The sequence below is a fragment of the Bos indicus x Bos taurus genome, chromosome 26, assembly GCF_003369695.1.
Source record: "Bos indicus x Bos taurus breed Angus x Brahman F1 hybrid chromosome 26, Bos_hybrid_MaternalHap_v2.0, whole genome shotgun sequence".
NCBI lineage: Eukaryota > Metazoa > Chordata > Mammalia > Artiodactyla > Bovidae > Bos > Bos indicus x Bos taurus.
The window spans coordinates 48,166,679-48,190,229 of record NC_040101.1 but is presented as its reverse complement, the minus strand read 5'-3'; the positions used below and the strand labels follow the sequence as shown (position 1 = coordinate 48,190,229).

The window sequence follows — 23,551 nt, the reverse complement described above, 5'->3', positions numbered from 1 at the left end:
GTAATATTTAACATAATTTTCACAGAAGATCATATAGTAAGACCAGTGTGAATATTGCAGTGAATAGTATGATGGTGTTTAGGTCTTTGTGTTGAAATAATAAAATATTAGAAAATTTACTATCAAAGAATGCCTATGAGCCTGGAATTCAGCATCAGAAATGTCTGGATTTCTGAGTCACTTTTCTACTTAACCTGCTTTGTGATTTGCAGCAATATTTATGTTTCTGTATATTACAATTTATCTATCTAAAAAATGGATGTAAATAGTTAATAGCTCATTAAATAGTTTTGAGGGTTAAAAAAGATCATTTCTGCAAAGCATTAAATTCACTGCCTAGTGCAAAATTACTTTTAAATTATTTATTATTCTGCCTTTCTTTTTTTTTTTTTTTTTGCATTTCTTAAATAAGGAAATCAAACCAGGGCTTCCCTAATAGCTCAGTTGGCAAAGAATTCACCTGCAATGCAGGAGATCCCGGTTCAATTCCTGGGTCAGGAAGATCCACTGGAGAAGGGATAGGCTACCCACTCCAGTATTCTTAGGCTTCCCTGTGGCTCAGCTGATAAAGAACCCTCCTGCAATGTGGGAGACCTAGGTTTGATCCCTGGGCTGAGAAGATTTTCTGGAGAAGGGAATGGCTAACCACTCTAGTATTCTAGCATGGAGAATTCAGTGGATTGTATAATCCATGGGATCACAAAACATCACTGAGCGATTTTCATTTTCAATCAAACTACTAAAAAGATTTTTAAAGATAACATTGTTCTCCAGAATTAAACAGTAGTAAAACTTCATTGTAAACAGTAGAATTATTCCTTAAAGTTCTGGAGGTTAGAAGTCCAAGATTAGATTGCAGGCATGGTCAAATAAGCGCCCCCTTCCAGGTGACAAACTTCGTGTATCATCGCGTGGTGGAGAGGATGAGAGAACTCTGTGGGATCTTGTTTATAACAGCAATCTCATTCATGGGGACTCCATCCTTGTGAAAAAACTCCCAAAGATCTTGCCTTCAAATACATTCACCTTTGGGCTTCCCTGGTGGCTCAAATGGTAAAGAGTCTGCGTGCAGTGTGGGAGACCTGGGTTCGATCCCTGGATTGGGAAGATCCCCTGGAGAAGGAAAAGGCAACCCACTCCATTATGCTTGTCTGGAAAATCCCATGGATGAAGGAGCCTGGTCAGCTACAGTCCATGGGGTCACAAAGAGTCGGACGTGACTAAGCGACTTCTCTCTTTTGGAGGTTAGAATTTCAGCATGTGAATTTTGAGGAGACACAAACATTCAGATCATAGCAGCTCTGTGTGTGTTGTGTGTGTGTGTGCGTGTGTGCTTGTGCATGGGCGTGCATGTTCAGGTGTTTTAGTCGCTTGGTAGTGTCCAACTGTTTGACCCCGTGGACTGTAGCCCACCAGGCTCCTCTGTCCATGGGGTTCTCCAGGTAAGAATACTGGAGTGGGTGGCCATGCCCTTCTCTAGGAGATCTTCACTACCCAGGGATCTAATCTGGGTCTCCTGCTTTACAGGCACAATTTTTTTTTTTTAAACATCTGAACCACCAGGGAAGACCAGCAGCTATATATACAGCAATAATCCACATAGTGGTGGGAGATATATAGTTAGCTGGACTTGGTATAGTCAGGTCTCATAGTGCTTATTATTTTGTGACATTCCCAGTGGCCCAGAATTAAGATCAGTTACTCACTTTGAATCACATTGAGAATGACCTTCTCAGGGTAAAAGGTGACACATATTGCCTTCTTCCTTGGTACTGAGAGGCCTGATGGAAATCAGGTTACTGGATCAATGGACAAAAACAAATTATTGTTCTACAGCTATCATTTAGGTCTGATAATGCTTTCAGTATATGTGCTTGAAAAACAAGGGAAAATTGCTGGGGACCTGCCCCAGCTGATCCAGGGTATTCGAAGGAGAGACGGCCTAGGCGACTATTTACATGCTAATTAGAGATATAGAGAACAATAGAATGAGGATAGCTCAGTAGGAAAATTCAGTGGAGAAAAGAAGCTGAGTAGCTTGGTTTACGCGGGAGACCAATAAAACTTCAAGACAAGAAGTTTGCACCACTGACGTAGGCCGCAGGCGCCCTCTCGAATAGCGGAAGGTGTCTCACCCTAGACACCTTCTCGAGTGGGTCTTAGAAGCCCAGGCATGATTAGTCAGCGTGGTGGGTTCCGCGCTCCAGATGGAGACTCAGCTGGAAGTTAAAGGGAAGAATGACATGGGGAGACCAAGCGTTGGTGAGCAAGGCCCGTAGCTTTATTTTTAACAGGGGCTTTTATACCCTAAGTTACACATAGAGGATAATAGGGGATGCAAAGTCAGCAGTCTTTGGTTCTTATCAAAAACCAAGGTTTCTTTCCTGCAAATGTATCGTATACAAATGGTTTAGGTGATTTACATCATCTTCTGGCCAGAAGGCCTACTAACATTTTATGACTCTTGACAAGGACTTATCAACAAAGACTTACTTTCTCTAAGAGTAATTATTTCAAGGTTTGGCACCATCTTCCAAAGATAAAGTTGCATTCCTATAGGGCGGATGTGTAATGGGTTTACAACAAAGAAAGAATTTATTACCTTAAGGGTCTAAAGTTACTAACACCAAGGCCACTACTTATTTTTTCTACATACCCACTATTAATTGATACATATTCAAGGATACAATTCAGGGGATGTGAAAACTTGGCAACAAGCATTGACTCATCAATGAAATCCTTTACTAGTTTATTCTGACAGTTTTTAACTCTCTGAGAGGCTCTAAGCTATTTGAATATCTTAAGCTTCCCATGCCTCTCGAGGCTAGGAGACTGTAAACAATCGTATGCATAGCTGCAGGAGTCCGGGTAAACTTGTCAGGCGAGTTAGAGAGCCATCAGAGGGGTTTGGATTTAAACACTCCTAATTGCCCAGGAACTTTATTAATTGGAGCTGTAAGTTAACTCTTTGACACAGAGAGAGAGAGACGGTGGTAGGGGACAGCCCCCAGTAAAGTCAGAGGTGAGAGCACAAAGCAATAAAGTAGGCAGACTCTGGTTTTTTGGGGGAAAATGCTCGAGAATATCCGGGGGGACTCCTGAGGCTCGATCCCGCCTTTGCGTATGCCGAGCCTCCTTCCTCATGACCTTTGTCACGAGTGGAATGCCTCACCGGCTCCCCGCATCTCCCCCTTTTTTATTTCTTAAAACAGCCAGATGTAGCTCAGTCTCGAGCCTCTGAATGCTCTGCCGAAGAATCCTGACAATACAAGGAAGAATGATTATTAGAAATAAAATTAAAACAGCCAAGGTAGCGTAGCCGAGGAAGGTAGACAGAATATTTTTTCCTGAAATGTAGTTAGAGAAAGTATGGAAGAAATCATTTGCTGTTCCAGCGGCAGTAAAATCTAATCGGGAGTGTTCCAGGGTTGCTATTTGATTGTGAAGTTTCCCTAAGTCTAAGCTAATGTCAGAGCTGTTCCAAATACCTGAAATATGGTTTTTAATCTTTTCCCATTCAAAATCTGTCTCATTTACTTTCAGGGGTGTTACACATATCCACCGGTAGTCAGCATGACAGGACAATGCCATTTTCACCTTTAAAGCCTGCAATTCAGTCCCAATATGTATTACTGCTTCCTCTAGGGCATCTACCCTCATTTCTAATTTTCTGTCTATAGCTTCCTGTGTTGCCAATGCTAAAGAAACATTTTTGGACATAGAATCAACATATTGAGCAGTATGTACTTGTTGAGTCAATGATATTGCTGCCACAGTAACAGAAGTAATTGCACTTATCAAAGCTGCTATTCCCAAGATAAGTAAGCCCACAAACCGTCGTGTTCGCATTAAATCCTGCAGTTGTTGTAATACAGCCAAACCGTAATTATCATACCAATAAGAATGCACAGACACAGGTATCATGAGATAGGGTGGGCGTTTCAACACAACAAAAGAACAAACATTATATTGGGGGGTCAAACAAGATGAAAGCATACATTGTTCACAAGTTACAATATTAGGTCCACCTGAATAATTCATGTGTACATTTAATCTTTTGGAGTCATTAGTAAAGAGAAAAACATAAGGCGAGGGTACACAAGCTAAAACAGAATAAGTAGAATTGCTATTTGGACGGAATAAGGAAATGGGAGCAGTGGCAGCAAGGGCCCTCCAAATTTCTGGTTGCCAAGAGGTTCTGTTCTTAGTTGTATAAGACAATATAGGCGAAACAAATCGATTATTATGCCATCTAGTAATGCTTAAAGGCCAAGAAACCAAATCTTTCTTCCAATTATAAAATCTGCTGGGAAAGTCATCGAGGGGCAATGGGCTCCTATCTAGGTCTGAGTTACTCCAATCGTGAATCATGTAATTTCCTCCTCCCGGTATTCTATAATCAGCTCTTAAACGATAAGTACAAGATTTCCAAATCGGATACCCTGTACGATCATCTATAGTGTTCCATATGGCATCTGAAGGCTTGGTATTATAACAACTTGGATATCCAGGAGGGGGTCTATGGATTATAAATTCGTGGGGATCAAGGGCCCCGGGCATACGAGCCTGTAAAATCCAAAGCGCTAGACGCTCTCTATGTTCAATACCTGAGGCTGGAGAATGAGTCAGAACTGCCTTTTTAGAGGCTCCGACACATCCTTCTTTAGGGGGAATAATAAAGCTTTCTATATCACTGGGGAAGTTGAAACAAACAGGAAGGTCGTCTGCTAATCCCCTGAAGGTAAAATTGAAATTAATAGGATATTCGTCTGTGGTATAGGAAGTATATGACCCTCCCAGTAACTGAGGCTGGTTTGTGTGGACCCATAGGGGGTCACTGTTCCAGGTAACTACTTGAAAGGTTGGAGGGTCTGGGAAGTAAGCCCAATACTTTTCAGGAGTGGGGGAGGAGGCGTTTACCTGGCATGATAATAAGGCAAGCATAGCAATAAACATCTTCTCAGGGGAGGTTGGAGAGCCCTGCAAAGAGGTTATTCCCCGTGCCTGATGGCAGAGTGTTTTTATTTGTCCCCAAGTAGGTATGGAGGCATTCCGGGTCGCCTGAGTCAGGCGGCCTGACCTCCTTTTGTGAGGCAAAGGATCGGGGGGAGCGATATCCTGTATGTGAAGTTGAGACATCTGTTTGGTGGGCGGATCCGTCCCCTGCTCATCCGGGATCCCTGATGTCAGTTGCTCCGATGTCAGTGGTGTTTCCCGTGCTGGCGGGGGGAGCGAAGGCAGAGGAGGCCCTTTTCTCTTTCGGGGTCGCGGCGGCCGTGGAACTCGGTATCCGAGAGGCTGAGACATGGCGAATCAATCTATCCGGAACCCAAATTGGAGAATCTGCGTCCTGTGGAAAAATACAAGCATATCCTCGACCGCTGGTTAACAATGGATCAGGACCTTTCCACTGTCCGGAAAGGAGGTCCTTCCATTTAACTAATGGTTTTGCATTCAATTGCTCCGGGCACCAATGGCGAAGCATTGCAGTCATTCCAGCTGAATCAGTATTTAAAATATTTATTACAAAAAGAGCATGTTGCAAGAGGTGATGGGGAGAACTATATTTAAACTCCCCTTCTTTTAGTTTTTGAATTTGGGTTTTTAGCGTTTGATGTGCTCTTTCCACAATGGCTTGTCCTTGTGGATTATAAGGGATGCCTGTATTATGTTTAATTTGAAACTTTAGACAAAATTCCTGAAAAGACTTAGATGTGTAAGCAGGAGCATTATCAGTTTTCAAGGCTTTTGGCAGACCCATATATGAAAAACAAGTAAAGAGATGTTGTATTACGTCTTTAACTGCTTCCCCTGTGCGAGCAGTTGCAACAATAACATGAGAAAAGGTGTCTACTGTTACATGAACAAAAGACAATTTTGCAAATGAAGAGATGTGAGTTACATCCATCTGCCAGAGTGCATTAGGTTTAAGACCGCGAGGGTTAACTCCCATAGGTAAACTATTTATAGTAGTGGGACAATGAGAACAGGAACGAACAATCTCCCGAGCAGAGTCTCGAGGAATCTGAAATTGATATCTTAGCGCAGTAGCATTTTGATGGTGGAGTGAATGAGAAGCTCGGGCTTCTTCAAAAGCAGAAGCCACTGTGACCTTAGTTAGTGAATCTGCCAGGTCATTTAAGGCACTTAAAGGTCCAGGCAATCCAGAATGAGCCCGAATGTGACCAATAAAATATGCTCGGCTTCGTTTCCAAATTTGCTGCTGCAGTTTAGTTAACAAGTGAAATATTGCAGTTTTGTTCTCAGGCAGGATCGCAGTCTCAATGTGTGGAAACAGCCTGACCACATACTGAGAATCAGAGTAAAGGTTAAATTCCTCCTCTGCAAACATAACAAAGGCCTCTATAACAGCTGTGAGTTCAGCTCTCTGGGCCGAAGTCTCCTGCGTATATAAAACTTTACGCTGATCTTTTGTAACTATAGAAGCTCTGCCGTTAGCAGACCCGTCAGTAAAAACCATTTGAGCATCTGAGATGGGAGAGTATTTACACCTAACAGGGAAAATAACCGGGTGTTTAGACATAAAATTTAGCAAAACATGTGAAGGTAAATGATGCAGAATTTGGCCAAAATAATTTCCGATAGCAATCTGCCAATCCTCATCAAACATTAGGAGAGCATCAAGTTGTTCTTTATTATACGGAATTACAATTTCTGCTGGTTCTTTACCAAACAATTCAATGCTACGTTTTCTCCCTTTCAATATCAGTGTAGCTATCAGTCCTGGATAAGAGGCCACTACTTTTTTAGCCTGGGCGGGGAGATGGACCCATTCTAGAGGGCCATTTTGCCATAAAACTCCCGTAGGTGCTGTTGGAGTAGCTAGGCAGAGGAATTGCCAATTTGTTTGTAAATTAACTCTTTTAACATAGCTATCAGATAAAGCTGCTTCCACTTTTTCTAAGGCCTCCTGAGCCTCAGCAGTTAATTGTCTCTTAGAAGTTGGATCAGGATCCCCACGTAAAATGTTAAAAAGAGGTTTTAATTCAGCAGTAGTTAATTTTAAATAAGGCCTGATCCAATTAATGTCGCCTAAAAGTTTTTGATAATCATTTAAAGTAACAAGGTGATCTTTTCTCAATTTTAATGGGGCATGAGTCACAGTTTCTGAATTGATAACCCGTCCTAAGTAAGTTATGGGCGGATTGACTTGAATTTTCTCTGGGGCAATTTTTAAGCCTCTGTCGGTTAAAGCCTGAGTCAAATCCTGGAGAACAGTTTGTAAATGAGCTCTATCAGGGTGAGCTATTAAAATATCATCCATATAGTGAATCATATACAGTTGTTCATATTTAGCCCTAATATCTTCTATAGCTGCATTAACAAATTTCTGACATAAAGTAGGGCTATTTTTCATTCCCTGGGGCAACACTTTCCATTGAAACCTTAAATAAGGCTGTTTAAAATTTTCTGCTGGTAAACTAAAGGCAAATCGCTTTTTATCCTCAGCATTTAAGGGGATGGTGAAAAAACAGTCTTGTAAATCAATTACAATAATATTATATCCTTCTGGGATGGCTACTGGGGAAGGAAGCCCAGGCTGTAAGGCTCCCATATCTTCCATAGTGGCATTAATAGCTCTTAAATCTTGTAAAAGTCGCCACTTGCCAGATTTTTTCTTAATAACAAAAATAGGAGTATTCCAGGGGCTATTGGAGGGCTCAATATGTCCCAATTCTAGTTGTTCAGAAATTAACGCTTTGGCTGCCAGTAGTTTTTCTTTAGTCAGAGGCCATTGTTCTACCCACACAGGGTCCTGAGATTTCCACGTAATGGGGTCGGCAGCAAAAACAATGGCCTCCATCAAAAATTTGGATACCCTAATCCAGCACGGAACTTTAGAGGAGCAGGGCAAATTGGCTCAGTTGTTCCTGTCTGCTGTTTACCTAACCCTTTTGAAGGGTCATAGCCCATTTGTAGCATTTGCAAAGTTACTTTATCATCAGGGCTAAAAAGTAACATGCCCATTTGAGACAGCACATCTCTCCCCCACAGCGAGAAGGGCAGCGAAGGAATCATATACGGTTGGAATGTTCCACGGGTATCCTCAAATTGCCAGTCTAAAATTTTTGCACTTTGAGCTACTGTAGGAGCTCTCCCGATGCCCACTAAGTTATTTGCAGTAGTATGTGTGGGCCAGGAATTGGGCCAGTCTTTCCCAGAAATACAGGAAACATCTGCTCCTGTGTCTAATAGCCCTTCAATAGACTTGCCACTGACAAGAATAGATTTCATAGGACGCTTTTTAGTAATTTCTGTTACCCAAAAAACCATGTCACTAGACCCAAATCCTTTGTCCTGTCTTTCATTTTGGGTGGCTGTTTGCCCAATTGCATTATGATAAGGCAAAAGTAAAAGTTGGGCTATTCTCTGTCCCTGATGTATTTGGAAAGTTTTAGTCGGGGGTGAAATCATTATCTGAATTTCTCCTGTATAATCTGAGTCAATTATTCCAGGAATAATTGTAAGACCTTGTATAGCTAAGGAACTTCTGCCTAGTATAATTCCTACCAGGCCTGTCGGTAACGGACCTTTAACTCCTGTAGGGATTTTTATAGTGGGGCTATCTGGTGTTAATATTGTTGAGGTGGTGGAACTGAGGTCCAGTCCTGCACTGCCTGGGGTTGCTCTGATGAGCTCTGCGACGGGACGAAGGGAATGAATGGGTTCAGTGAGGCTGCCCCAATCGTTGTCGGGGCCTGGGGCTGGCCCCTCAACCCGTTTCCCGACTGCTGGTCGGGGCCTAAAAAGGCCCCATTTCTATGAAATCTTGACCTACAGTCCCTTGCCCAGTGATATCCTCTCTGGCAGCGAGGGCAAAGAGACCTAGGATTAATAGGCAGTGGGGCAGGGTTTTGCGGAGCAGCCACAGCCGGTTGGGCTGGATTAGGCAGATAAGAACCGGGTGGTCTTTGAGGGCACCCATGAAAAGTGTGTCCCGTCTGGCCACAAGAAAAACAAGTTCTAGGGAATGCATTCCTGCCTTGGTTATTGGGATCACCTTGTGATGGCTTGTTTTTGTTAGTAAAAAAGGATTGGACTGCCTGCTGATAAGAGTTTCCTTTTATCGCTGCAGCTATCGCAACACCCTGTAGCACTGATGGTCCTACATCTGCACACTGTTTCATATAATCAATTAGAGTTCCAGTTCTTCTAACAGGGCGCAATATAGCCTGGCAGGTAGAATTAGCATTTTCAAAGGCCAAGTGTTTTGTTAACAGTTTAGCTGCCTCAGAATCAGAAATTATTCTCTGGACAGCTTCTGAGAGTCGTGAGACAAAGTCTTCAAATGGCTCTTCTGACTTTTGTTTAATATCAGATAGAGCGGCACCTGATGCTTTACCATCGGGCAATGAGCGCCAGGCAGTAAAGGCACAATCAGCCACCTGTTGTATAGTAGTCCTATCTAATTTCATCTGTTCATCATACGAGGGGTAGTCGGCCTGACCAAGTAATATAGGTTCAGTGATATGTGTAAAGTCTCCATTTTGGTTAGAAAAAGCATATATACGAGCGAGATCATCATATTCAGATTTCCAAAGTATAAAGTGTCCTCCGGACAGGCAGGCCCTAGCAATTGATTTCCATTCTCGAGGTGTTAAGCATTGACCTGCTAAATTTTCTACTAGCTGCATCGTATACGGGGCTTTAGGCCCATATGAAATACATGCATTTTTAAGTTCTTTTACCAATTGAAAAGAAACAGGCTCCCAGTCGATAGCCTTTTGTTCACTTTCATCATTGTCAAAAATTAAAGGGAAACAAGCCTGAAGCTGGGGATCGAATTTCTCGCCAGGGGCAGAAGAGGCCCGTCTCCGTGGGATTGATTTTGGAATTTTCCCACTTCGATAGGGAGGTGGCGGTAATAATGCGGGTTTAATAGGACCTGTACGGCGTGGTATGGGAGGTGGTATGGGGGGAGGAGGTATGGGAGGTGGTGGAAATGGCATAGGTTCCACATTCTCTGCTCTGTACTCAGGAGCTCTTTGAACTGTTTGGTATCCAAAGCTTACATATGGATTAACTGGGAAGCTCTCTTGGGAATCCCTAGGGGCATATGGCCTGATGGGAGACGTTTCTCTTAAGTTCTTTGGAGCTGATGGTCTGACAGGGAAAGTTTCTCTTAAGCCTTTTGGGGCATCTTTGTTTAAGAGATGCCGATCTCCATCAGGGTGATATTTAACTGTGATCTCGCCTAAATTCTCTTTTTCTTTTGGGGAAGGCTGATCTTGTTTTTCATCCCTATCTTTAAGTTGTTCCTGAGTAGTCATGGCTGCTAACATTTTTCTTAATTGCCGATAGTCGGGCGGGTCTTCGTTTTTCTCATTTTCCTCAGGTTTAACTACAGTTTCAACATCATTTTCCTCTTTAAAAGTTACTCTTTTAGATTCAGGGGCAGGTTTAGCTACAGCATTTTCTTCACTGTCACTTTTAAGATGTACTTTTTCTGAATCAGGGGCAGGGTCTAAGACATCTCTAATGATATTCCATAAGGAAAAGGCGTCATTAGGCACCTTTTCTGAGCCGTGTTCGGCGTGGTAAGTTTTTAGCTGTTTTCCTACTTTTTCCCAGACATCTAAGTTAACAGAGCCTTCGTCTGGAAACCAGGGACAGTGCTCTTGTACAAATGAAAAAAATGATTGAATGGCAGATTTTTTAACTTTGATTCCTCTTTTACCTAATAACTGTAAAATTACTCCTATAAAGAGCTGTCTTTCATTTGATTCAGTATTACCCATGTCAGAAAATTAAGTATAGTAAAAGATTTTGCTTTAAGCTATCAAAAGATCAGGCTTTCCTTTGGCCTTTTAACTTCAGAAACTGTTTTCTCTCTCTAAGTCTAACTCTTTAACACTTTCAACACTTCCCACTCCTCTCGCCCTGTCTATCCTACAGGGGGGTCCGCGGCACCCTTGAGTGGGGTCCTAGCCGTCCCGAACACTGGAAGAACAATAGGGCTGGTGACCCAGATTGTTCCGGGGGAGGAACAGTAGGCTGATGGCTCAAACTGTTCCAAGGGAGGAGCAGTAGGGCTGGTGACCCAAACTGCTCCGTGGGGGAACAAGAGGGCTGGTCACCCAGTTGTTCCGAGAACGGGGGGCAATAGGGCTGGTAACCCCAATTGCTGGGAGCTTACCTTCGAAAATCCTGTATCGGGCGCCACCTGCTGGGGACCTGCCCCAGCTGATCCAGGGTATTCGAAGGAGAGACGGCCTAGGCGACTATTTACATGCTAATTAGAGATATAGAGAACAATAGAATGAGGATAGCTCAGTAGGAAAATTCAGTGGAGAAAAGAAGCTGAGTAGCTTGGTTTACGCGGGAGACCAATAAAACTTCAAGACAAGAAGTTTGCACCACTGACGTAGGCCGCAGGCGCCCTCTCGAATAGCGGAAGGTGTCTCACCCTAGACACCTTCTCGAGTGGGTCTTAGAAGCCCAGGCATGATTAGTCAGCGTGGTGGGTTCCGCGCTCCAGATGGAGACTCAGCTGGAAGTTAAAGGGAAGAATGACATGGGGAGACCAAGCGTTGGTGAGCAAGGCCCGTAGCTTTATTTTTAACAGGGGCTTTTATACCCTAAGTTACACATAGAGGATAATAGGGGATGCAAAGTCAGCAGTCTTTGGTTCTTATCAAAAACCAAGGTTTCTTTCCTGCAAATGTATCGTATACAAATGGTTTAGGTGATTTACATCATCTTCTGGCCAGAAGGCCTACTAACATTTTATGACTCTTGACAAGGACTTATCAACAAAGACTTACTTTCTCTAAGAGTAATTATTTCAAGGTTTGGCACCATCTTCCAAAGATAAAGTTGCATTCCTATAGGGCGGATGTGTAATGGGTTTACAACAAAGAAAGAATTTATTACCTTAAGGGTCTAAAGTTACTAACACCAAGGCCACTACTTATTTTTTCTACATACCCACTATTAATTGATACATATTCAAGGATACAATTCAGGGGATGTGAAAACTTGGCAACAAGCATTGACTCATCAATGAAATCCTTTACTAGTTTATTCTGACAGTTTTTAACTCTCTGAGAGGCTCTAAGCTATTTGAATATCTTAAGCTTCCCATGCCTCTCGAGGCTAGGAGACTGTAAACAATCGTATGCATAGCTGCAGGAGTCCGGGTAAACTTGTCAGGCGAGTTAGAGAGCCATCAGAGGGGTTTGGATTTAAACACTCCTAATTGCCCAGGAACTTTATTAATTGGAGCTGTAAGTTAACTCTTTGACACAGAGAGAGAGAGACGGTGGTAGGGGACAGCCCCCAGTAAAGTCAGAGGTGAGAGCACAAAGCAATAAAGTAGGCAGACTCTGGTTTTTTGGGGGAAAATGCTCGAGAATATCCGGGGGGACTCCTGAGGCTCGATCCCGCCTTTGCGTATGCCGAGCCTCCTTCCTCATGACCTTTGTCACGAGTGGAATGCCTCACCGGCTCCCCGCAGAAAATAATGTATTTTCCATTGACAGAATGAGAGGAGATGGAATTTCTCTTTATTGTAACTCTAATTTATAGGTGGAAAAAAGGGTTTTGTTTTTATTGTGTTGTAGACCACAGATCATTTTGTGATTTCGTTTCTCAAAACAGAAATTCTATTTAGTTCTGTGGCCGCTCTTTTAGTTTGTTTCCTTGACATCTCTTACCTGAACTCAGATTGTCTTCAGGGTCTTACCGTGCTATGAATAATGCATGTAGCCATTATAGTGAGCTTCCTACAATTCAATTAGGATCATGCCATCCTCTTGTTTGAAAACCTTCAAATGCTCCTCAAACAAAATTTGTATCTTTTAGCCTGACATTCACAGTCTTTTTAAATTTTGTTATAGCCACCTGCATTCTTAATATGTTCTTTCTTATCCTACATCCTATGGCACAGCCACATGATTCTGTTTATCTAACAAACTAACCATTTATTTCCTCAACTCCAAGGGCTGTTTTTCTCACCTGAAAACTTGCATTTTATATATCTCTGTGAATAAATACCATCTATCCTTTTAAATCTCAGGTTAAAATCCTATTTGTATAGGTTACCATGACTCTCATAATACAAACATATACTGCTTCTTCAACTAATGTAAGCTTCTAGTATAACACATTGATTTGTGTAACCACACTGATACTTTTTAGTTTTAATTACTCTTGATTGTAAGCTCCTTAGTCAACCAGCTCTGCCCTCTAAAACACGTTTGCACATAGTAGGAACTCAACAAATATGTATTTGCTGAAAAAGATGATCAGATGTAATAAGCTGTGGGTTCATAGTATTCACACTATACTTAGCTAAAATGATTTAAAATATTTCTTTGAGTTCATCTAAAATATAAATGTGCATTGGTAAACCCTACCTAGCTTAAAGAAGTCAACAGATTCTCTCTAGTCTAAGCAAAATACTAATTATGTCCAATAAAATGTTTACTGAGAAGAATTACAGAATCTTTGAGGGATTCAATCTACAAGGACTTCTAATTATCACCACAATAAACACTATAAATTATTATACATTTAAGTTTTAGATAATTATAAATGGATTTTTAAAATGTTTACCAGACAATGGATCTATATGACCTCTTGCTAATTAAGTAGGTTGTAAAAAACACCTTTTATTTCCTTGGTTTGATTGTGCATCTTTCTTATTCACCTTACAGTCAATAGGGGCTTCTGTCATAGAAAAGCTTAGTTAATAAAGTCTCAGTTAAATCAATACAGTAGAGCTTTGAATAAAAATGATATATACTTACATTTCTGAGTGAGAAAAATTATTGAAATATAAACTTCAAATAAAATGAAGAAAGGAAGAGAATTATAATAAGCTGTACTATATGGCTCTGCTGCTGCCGCTGCTAAGTCGCTTCAGTCGTGTCCGACTCTGTGCGACCCCATAGACAGCAGCCCACCAGGCACCTCGGTCCCTGGGATTCTCCAGGCAAGAACACTGTAGTGGGTTGCCATTTCCTTCTCCAATGCATGAAAGTGAAAAGTGAAAGTGAAATCGCTCAGTCGTGCTGGACTCTTAGCGACCCCATGGACTGCAGCCTACAAGGCTCCTCTGTCCATGGGATTCTCCAGGCAAGAGTACTGGAGTGGGGTGCCATTGCCTTCTCCACTATATGGCACAGGGACTCTCAATTTCAATATTTTAAGACATTAAAATGTCCACATTAGTTCTGAAATGTGTTGCAAGAAATTTGTTACACAGAATGATTTATCAAAGTTTACAAATATTTTACCTTTTAATTTATTTACTAAAATATTGATTTTTTTTTTCAAAAATTGCTTTATTTTTGACAAAGAAGGCAAGAATATATAATGGGGCAAAGATAACCTCTTCAGTAAGTGATGCTGAGAAAACTGGACAGCTACATTTAAAAGAATGAAATGAGAACACTTCCTAACATCATATACAAAGATAAACTCAAAATGGGTTAAAGATCTAAGTATAAGACCAGAAATTATAAAACTCTTAGAGGAAAACAGACAGAACACTCGATGACACAAATCAAAACAAGTTCCTATATGAACCACCTCCTAGAGTAATGGAAATAAAAACAGAAATAAACAAGTGGGACCTAACTAAACTTAAAGCTTTTGCATAGCAAAGGAATCTACAAACAAGGTGAAAAGACAACCTTCAGAATGGGAGAAAATAGAAGCAAAGAAAACAACTGACAGAGAATTGTTTCCACAATATATAAGCAGCTCATACTAGCAGCCAACTAGTCTTTCCCAAACAAGGCAACTGTTTAAATTATAGCCAGTCAAGTAAGTCCCTTGCTTTGCTTCCTCTTCTTCATAAAAGACTTCCCGTCTAGCTCTTGTTGGTGGTGCATTCCTAACCACCTTTGGTTTGTCGCAGGTTGATTCAAATCAGCGTATGCTCAAAAAAATTCTAGAAAATTTTAATGTTGTTCAGTTTAGTTTATAGCAATGTCTTCTCTGAGCATTTCACACTTTGTATGTGAAATGTGAAAATTTCCTTACGTTGTTCTTTTCCTACAATTATTCCAAGACACTGAAGTCATGAGTGAGTCATAAACCAAGAGAATATTAAGGAACAGAGCAGAAAAAATAAGTCAGTAGGCTGATGAGATATATATTATCATCTGTGTCTCCTTCCTGTACATATTCTGATTGGAATTCGTGCAACTTTGGATATTTCAATGGACTTCTGATGTGCTCTTTTAAAAATATGCCATTTTTTATAGTTTGTTTTGTGATAAAACGTTGAGAAACAGGAAGTGCATGCGTGCTAAGTCACTTCAGCTGTGTCTAACTCTGCATCCCCATGGACTGTAGCCCACCTGGCTTCCCTGCCCATGGGATTCTCCAGATAAGAATACTGGAGTGGATTGCCAGGCCCTTCTCCAAGGGATCTTTCCAACTGAGGGATCTAATGCAAGAATCCTGCATCTCCTGCATTGGTAGGTGGATTCTTTGTCACTGAATCACCTCAGAATGCTACCCAAAATAGTGAAAGGTACCTTATAAATAGTGCACATGCATTATGTAATCTAATGTAGAAAGGCACAGTCCCTTTGCAAGGTCCTAGAAATTATACGTCAGAGAAGGCAATGGCACCCCACTCCAGTACTCTTGTCTGGAAAATCCCATGGACGGAGGAGCCTGGAAGGCTGTTGTCCATGGGGTCGCTGAGGGTCAGACACCGCTGAGCGAGTTCACTTTCACTTTTCACTTTCACGCATCAGAGAAGGAAATGGCAACCCACTCCAGTGTTCTTGCCTGGAGAATCCCAGGGATGGGAGAGCCTAGTGGGCTGCTGACTATGGGGTCACACAGAGTCAGACACGACTGAAGCGACTTAGCAGCAGCAGCAGCAGAAATTATATGTGGTTGTTGTTGCTCAGTTCCCCAGTTGTGTCTGACTCTTTTCAACCCCGTGGACTGCAGCGCAGCAGGTCTCCTTGTCCCTCACCATCTCCTGGAGTTTGCCCAAGTTTATATTCATTGCATCAGTGATGCCATCTAGCCATCTCATCCTTTGATGCTCTCTTCTCCTTCTGTCCTCAAGCTTCCCAGCATCAGGGATTTTTCCAATGAGTTGGCTGTTTGCATCAGGTGACCAAATTGACCAAAATACTGGAGCTTCAGCTTTAGCATCAGCCTTTCCAATGAGTATTCAGGGTTGATTTCCTTTAAGATTGACTGGTTTGATCTCCTAGCTGTCCAAGCAACTCTCAGAAGTCTTCTCCAGCACCACAGTTCAAAGGCATCAATTCTTTGGTGCTCTGCCTTCTTTATAGTCCAGCTCTCACAACTATACATGACCACTTGGAAGACCATAGCCTTGACTACATGGACCCTTGTTGGCAGAGTAATGTCTCTGCTTTTCAACACATTGTCTAGGTTTGCCATAGCTTTCCTGCCAAGAAGCAATCATCTTCTGATTTCACGGCTGCAGTCACCATCTACAGAGATTTTAGAGCCTTAGAAGAAGAAATTTGTCACTGCTTCTACATTTTTCCCTTCTATTTGTTATGAAGTATTTGGGCCAGAAGACATGATCTTAGTTTTTTTTTTTTTAATATTTAGTTTTAAGGCAGCTTTTTCATTCTCCTCTTTCACTCTCATCAAGAGGTTCTTTAGTTCCTCTTCAGTTTCTGCCATTAGAGTGAGGTGTGTCTGGATAGTACCAATATATTGAGGTATATAAACACACACACACACACAGACATATTTACTCAAATGTAATGTTGTAACATGTGTTCAAAAGCAAACATTTCAATTTAAATATAAATAAGTTAGAGTCTTATTTCTTATGAAAAATTTCCTTGCCTTTCTGATGTTGTATAAAAAGGATAGTTGTTTGAATTAAGTAAAATAAAATATCATGCAACAATGTTGTTTCTTCCTTCAATATTGGTAGATTAAAACTAAATGTTCTGATGAAAAAAATGAAAAATATTTACACTATTAAACATGCATGTGTCTTAAGTTAGCAACCAAAGAACTGAAGTTATAAAGGTCTGAGATTTTAACATAAGACAGAAATCAGAGGGAAGCTGGATTTTAGAATTGCCTTTTGCCTTAGAGTTTCTGACCATTATAAAAGAGAAAGTTCAGAGACTATTAAGCTGACCAGAAGCTTTCTAAAACTCATAGGCATAGGAGTTTTTGTCATTTCAAGGAAATGAAACCTAGCTATAGTTCACAGGATTTGGGAAGGAACACTGAACATCATATACAATGACTAAACTTGTATTGAAAGTAGTTCAGGCCTCACTACAAGTAAAGCAAACTTTAACGTTGGGATCTCTAACTGGGTGAAGATCACACAGGACTGTGCTTCCCAGGTGGAGCAGTGATAAAGAATCCATCTGAGCATGCAGGACACATGGGTTTGATCCCTGGGTCAGAAAGATTCCCTGGAGTAGAAAATGGTCACCCACTCCGGTATTCTTGCCAGGGAAATCCTATGGACACAGGAACCTGGCAAGCTACAGTCCATGGGTCACAAAGAGTCCGATATCACTGACTGAGCTCACATGCACATAGGACTAATTATGCTCCTTGGAATGTAACAGAAATAAGTAAACATCATATCTTAAGAGGAAAAGCACCAAAAATTATTTCTAAACTTTACATCTATAGTATATAGTGCATAGTATAATGTAGAATCAGCCATTCAATGAAAAAAAAAAAAAAGGTGATAAAAAATCGAGACAAGAGACAGAAAAGGAAAAAGAAACCCAAAGGTAACGGAGATAAAAGACTTTATAGCACACATTCTTGAAGTGGTCCCTTATATACACTTTTATAATAGACATTCCTTGAATAATGGCTGCATTTAGTGCCTTTTTTTTCTATGGAATATATTATGGTAAAGGTGATATGAAATCCCTTCTGAGATCAGGATATTGAAAGAGTATGGCTTTTGTCTTGACTGTTCTCTCTTACTCTCTGGCATGCTCATTCTGAGCAGTTCACTGCCAACTTTTGACCTGCTTTCTAGAGAGTTCCATGTCACAAAGAACTAATGTCTTCACTCAGAAATGTTTAACCAGTTTCTACCACTGGCCCCTTAAGGGGGTTTTTAGTTAAGAACACAGGTTTGAAAGCATTTTTACTTGTGTGCTAAGTCACTTCAGTTGTGTCCAACTCTTTGCAACCCCATGGGCTGTAGCTTGCCAGGCTTCTCTGTCCATGGAATTTTTATGACAAGAACACTGGAGTGGGTTGTCATTCCTTTCTCCAGGGGATCTTCCTGACCCAGGGACCAAACCTATGTCTCTTATGTCTCCTACATTGGCAGACAGGTTCTTTATCACTAGCACCACTTGGGAAGTCCATTTTTAGTGCTTTTCTTATAGAGCCCTACAATATGGCTGGTAGACTGCAGTCATTCAATAGATATTTTTCAAGTGAATATATGAATGTTTAATGTGAGCAAAATTATGAAGATTAAAAGAAAATATGTAGTACATAGGTACTTTGTTTAACAATAATATTAATAGAGCATAACCTCAGATATGCAGATGACACCACCCTTGTGGCAGAAAGTGAAGAGGAACTAAAAAGCCTCTTGATGAAAATGAAAGTGGAGAGTGAAAAAGTTGGCTTAAAGCTCAACATTCAGAAAAAGAAGATCATGGCATCTGCTCCCATCACTTCATGGGAAATAGATGGGGAAACAGTGGAAACAGTGTCAGACTTTATTTTTCTGGGCTCCAAAATTACTGAGGATGGTGATTGCAGCCATGAAACTAAAATGCTCTTACTCCTTGGAAGGAAAGTTATGACCAACATAGATAGCATATTCAAAAGCAGAGACATTACTTTGCCAACAAAGGTCCATCTAGTCAAGGCTATGGTTTTTCCTGTGGTCATGTATGGATGTGAGAGTTGGACTGTGAAGAAGGCTGAGCACCGAAGAATTGATGCTTTTGAACTGTGGTGTTGGAGAAGACTCTTGAGAGTCCCTTGGACTGCAAGGAGATCCAACCAGTCCATTCTGAAAGAGATCAGCCCTGGGATTTCTTTGGAAGGAATGATGCTAAAGCTGAAACTCCAGTACTTTGGCCACCTCATGTGAAGAGTTGACTCACTGGAAAAGACTCTAATGCTGGGAGGGATTGGGGGCAGGAGGAGAAGGGGATGACAGAGGATGAGATGGCTGGATGGCATCACTGACTCGATGGACGTGAGTCTGGGTGAACTCCGGGAGTTGGTGATGGACAGGGAGGCCTGGCGTGCTGCGATTTATGGGGTCACAAAGAGTCGGACACGACTGAGCGACTGATCTGATCTGATCTGAACCATAAACTTTAGTTATGTGTAATATCACATGATATGTTATTTTAGAACTTAAGGAGAGGGTGTAGAACAAATTGTATCATGACATTATTTCTCAAAGTGCCAAGTTCAATCCATATTCTTGAATTGTATAGAGCCTGAGGCCATTATCTTCATGAAACCCCCAAACCATATTGTAGAACAACTAGGCTGATCATTTCAGCTCTCTTAGTGATTAATTATAGCTAAGGGAAAATCAATTGTACAACAATTTATATCAATTATTCAGAGCGGTGGGATGGCTAGGATATTGGTCATCACAAAGTACGATGAATAGCCAGAACCCACAGAGCAAGACTTCTTGATCCTCTGAGAAGTATAATTAACAACCTTCAAAATCTTAAGCATATGGTATGTGAGGATACACTTGAATTATAGAAAGTATGATTATTAATTGAGGTTGAGAAGTTATTAGTAATACTAATCCACAACATCAGTATTCTTCCATTGTATTACAGAGTCTACTAGAATTTTTATCTTGGACTTATAGCTTTCAGAACTGTGAGAAATTATGTCAGTAAGCCATCCAGCCCATGATATTTTTTTGTGTTAGTCAAATTGATGAGTACACACACACACACACACACACACACACACACACACACACACACACATCCGTTAATGCATCTAGCTCAGAGTGTAAGAGCTCTTGGTCCAGATATGACTACCCAAATTTGTGCATACTTTTTATCTCATCACTCCCATCAACCTACCTTGAATTTTTGCTAATGCTATAGCAGTTTTATCCAATGTGGTTTTGCATCATCATTGTAAATGTCAACAGAGTAAAAAGGAGACAAATATCTTCCCATTTTTATATTGAATAAAAATAATTTTTATCTTTAGGATACCATGAGAATCAGAGTTCTGATCCTCTGGAACTCTGATCCTCAGAGTTCCAGAACCCTCTTGGAAAACTGCTGCATAGAGAAGTGAAGAGATAATATTTTTATCAAATGAGAACTTCTGCTGTTTTTCTAGTGTTAAAAAACTGTGTGCTGTTCTCTGCTTATGGAGACAGAGAAAAAAGCATTGGCCAAAACTATAACTGCAAAGTGTTGATTAGGTCCCATAAGTGAAAATCGTCTGCTCTGTGTCACAACTACAGTCATTCTCCGAATCTCATCCAACTTCTACCTAGATCAAACAAGTTAAAATGGAATATATTAACACTCTAATTTACATTTTACAAGTCTTTGAAAGTAGAAGCAATGTTGAGGATCTCCACAGAGATGTGGTATGTATTTTGGGCTTCAGTTTTAATGCTTAGAGAAAGTTCTAGGCACTCACTTTGGCTCTTCTTTCAATTTCAGTCCTCAATGCACAGATTCTATTACCAATGGAGCAGTTACATTTGAAATATGCATTAAATAATGGGATAAATAATTTCAGATTAAGAGCACTTTCCTGTTAATTATATTAAACAAGGCATTAAGATGTTTTTCCACCTACTTCAGTCCTAGTGGTTGGTTAATTAGATATCCCTAAAGATGCTTGTAAGCATTATCAGAAGTTTACCTCTAATACTGTTACCTCCTATGATGACTGTTATCACCTTGTCTCTTTTGGCTAAATGTCACTGCCACTCCAGAGTCTAATTATTTCCATTGAACTGAGAGGCCTGTTTCAGAGCAGCATTGTCTGTCTTTGTCCCTAGTGACAATGAATGTCCTAGACATAGGCAGTCATTATCACACTTCTCCAGAATGTCTGCATTCTCTTCATCACTGTCTTCCCCAGTACCTCAGTGAAAGAAATACAATTTCCAAAGTCCAGATAGGGTATCCAAGGAATGTATTTCATGGCAAGGGCAGAGAGTGTTCATAATTCCTGCTCAGGTGCATTTTATAACTTTGGGGGTTTACTGCTGTGTTTTCCATTATTTCTTCTTCAATAACAGCTGTATATGTGCATATGCTTAGCTGAAGTTAATTTACATGTATTCCACCCTTGTAGGTTGTTAATTATACTTCTCAGAGGATCAAGAAGTCTTGCTCTGTGGGTTCTGGCTATTCATCGTACTTTGTGATGACCAATATCCTAGCCATCCCACCGCTCTGAATAATTGATATAAAGGTAGTAACAGCAAACTGTGTTGTAGGCATTGTTCACTGAATGTACTTGTAGGAAAGAAATCCAGGTTGTTAGAGTAGCCTGAGCAAAAGGAATGCATTTCACAATTTTGTTATTATTTGTATTTTTAATTACTTTTATTAATTAATGAACATTAATGTATCTGTACAAGAGGGTAGGTTTAACTGAAAAATATATTTAAATGTTTTAGATTTCTCTTAAACATATATTTAAAGGTTTTGTGATGATACAGTTCAGTTCAGTCCCTCAGTCGTGTCTGACTCTTTGTGACCCCATGAATCGCAGCACGCCAGGCCTCCCTGTCCATCACCAACTCCCAGAGTTCACTCAGACTCATGTTCATCAAGTCAGTGATGCCACCCAGCCATCTCATCCTCTGTCATCCCCTTCTCCTCCTGCCCCAATCCCTCCCATCATCAGAGTCTTTTCCAGTGAGTCAACTCTTCACATGAGGTGGCCAAAGTACTGGAGTTTCAGCTTTAGCATCATTCCTTCCAAAGAAATCCCAGGGCTGATCTCCTTCAGAATGGACTGGTTGGATCTCATTGCAGTCCAAGGGGCTCTCAAGAGTCTTCTCCAACACCACAGTTCAAAAGCATCACTTCTTCAGCACTCAGCCTTCTTCACAGTCCAACTCTCACATCCATACATGACCACAGGAAAAACCATAGCCTTGACTAGACGAACCTTTGTTGGCAAAGTAATGTCTCTGCTTTTGAATATGGTATCTAGGTTGATCATAACTTTCCTTCCAAGGAGTAAGCGTCTTTTAATTTCATGGCTGCAGTCACCATCCGCAGTGATTTTGGAGTCCCAAAAATAAAGTCTGACACTGTTTCCACTGTTTCCCCATCTATTTCCAATGAAGTGATGGGACCAGATGCAATGATCTTCGTTTTCTGAATGTTGAGCTTTAAGCCAACTTTTTCACTCTCCACTTTCACTGTCATCAAGAGGCTTTTGAGTTCCTCTTCACTTTCTGCTATAAGGGTGGTGTCATCTGCATATCTGAGGTTATTGATATTTCTCCCCGCAATCTTGATTCCAGCTTGTGTTTCTTCCAGTCCAGCATTTCTCATGATGTACTCTGAATATAAGTTAAATAAACAGGGTGACAATATACAGCCTTGACGTACTCCTTTTCCTATTTGGAACCAGTCTGTTGTTCCATGTCCAGTTCTAACTGCTGCTTCCTGACCTGCATACAGGTTTCTCAAGAGCCAGGTCAGGTGGTCTGGTATTCCCATCTCTTTCAGAATTTTCCACAGTTTATTGTGATCCACACAGTCAAAGGCTTTGGCATAGTCGATAAAGCAGAAATAGATGTTTTTCTGGAACTCTCTTGCTTTTTCCATGATCCAGAGGATGTTGGTAATTTGATCTCTGGTTCCTCTGCCTTTTCTAAAACCAGCTTGAACATCTGAAAGTTGACAGTTCATGTATTGCTGAAGCCTGACTTGGAGAATTTTGAGCATTACTTTACTAGCATGTGAGATGAGTACAATTGTGCGGTAGTTTGAGCATTCTTTGGCATTGACTTTCTTTGGGATTGGAATGAAAACTGACCTTTTTCAGTCCTGTGGCCACTGCTGAGTTTTCCAAATTTGCTGGCTTATTGAGTGCAGCACTCACAGCATCATGTTTCAGGATTTGAAATAGCTCAACTGGAATTCCATCACCTCCACTAGCTTTGTTCATAGTGATGCTTTCTAAGGCCCACTTGACTTCACATTCCAGGATGTCTAGCTCTAGGTCAGTGATCACACCATAGTGATTATCTTGTTCGTGAAGATCTTTTTTTGTACAGTTCTTCTGTGTATTCCTGCCACCTCTTCTTAATATCTTCTGTTTCTGTTAGGTCCATACCATTTCTGTCCTTTATCGAGCCCATCTTTGCATGAAATATTCCCTTGGTATCTCTAATTTTCTTGAGGAGATCTCTAGTCTTTCCCATTCTGTTGTTTTCCTATATTTCTTTGAACTGATCGCTGAGGAAGGCTTTCTTATCCCTTCTTGCTATTCTTTGGAACTCTGCATTCAGATGCTTCTATCTTTCCTTTTCTTCTTTGCTTTTGGCTTCTCTTCTTTTCACAGCTATTTGTAAGGCCTCCCCAGA

At 40.9% G+C, this 23,551-nt stretch overlaps 2 protein-coding genes across 2 annotated transcripts; both read right to left on the bottom strand.

The window, feature by feature from the left end:
• Positions 1-3,168: 3,168 nt before the first annotated feature.
• LOC113884549 lies at positions 3,169-11,197 on the bottom strand. Its single transcript, XM_027529177.1, has 2 exons — positions 11,159-11,197; positions 3,169-5,350 (listed from the first exon to the last, which is right to left on the bottom strand). The coding sequence occupies exon 2, from the start codon at positions 5,305-5,307 to the stop codon at positions 3,169-3,171; it is 2,139 nt and encodes a 712-aa protein (XP_027384978.1). The 5' UTR covers positions 5,308-5,350; positions 11,159-11,197.
• On the bottom strand, positions 8,595-21,446 carry LOC113884411 (endogenous retrovirus group K member 6 Gag polyprotein-like). Its single transcript, XM_027528991.1, has 2 exons — positions 21,395-21,446; positions 8,595-10,618 (listed from the first exon to the last, which is right to left on the bottom strand). The coding sequence occupies exons 1-2, from the start codon at positions 21,444-21,446 to the stop codon at positions 8,595-8,597; spliced, it is 2,076 nt and encodes a 691-aa protein (XP_027384792.1).
• Between the last annotated feature and the right edge of the window lie 2,105 nt (positions 21,447-23,551).

Bases quoted from the DNA above. Each gene is read 5' to 3' on its own strand.
- LOC113884549 (XM_027529177.1), bottom strand. From the start codon at position 5,307: ATGTCTCAGCCTCTCGGATACCGAGTTCCACGGCCGCCGCGACCCCGA.
- LOC113884411 (XM_027528991.1), bottom strand. From the start codon at position 21,446: ATGCCTACAACACAGTTTGCTGTTACTACCTTTATATCAATTATTCAG. The intron at 10,619-21,394 runs GTGGGATGGCTA...CCTGGTTTCCAG, and splicing joins TATATCAATTATTCAGAGCG to ACGAAGGCTCTGTTAACTTA.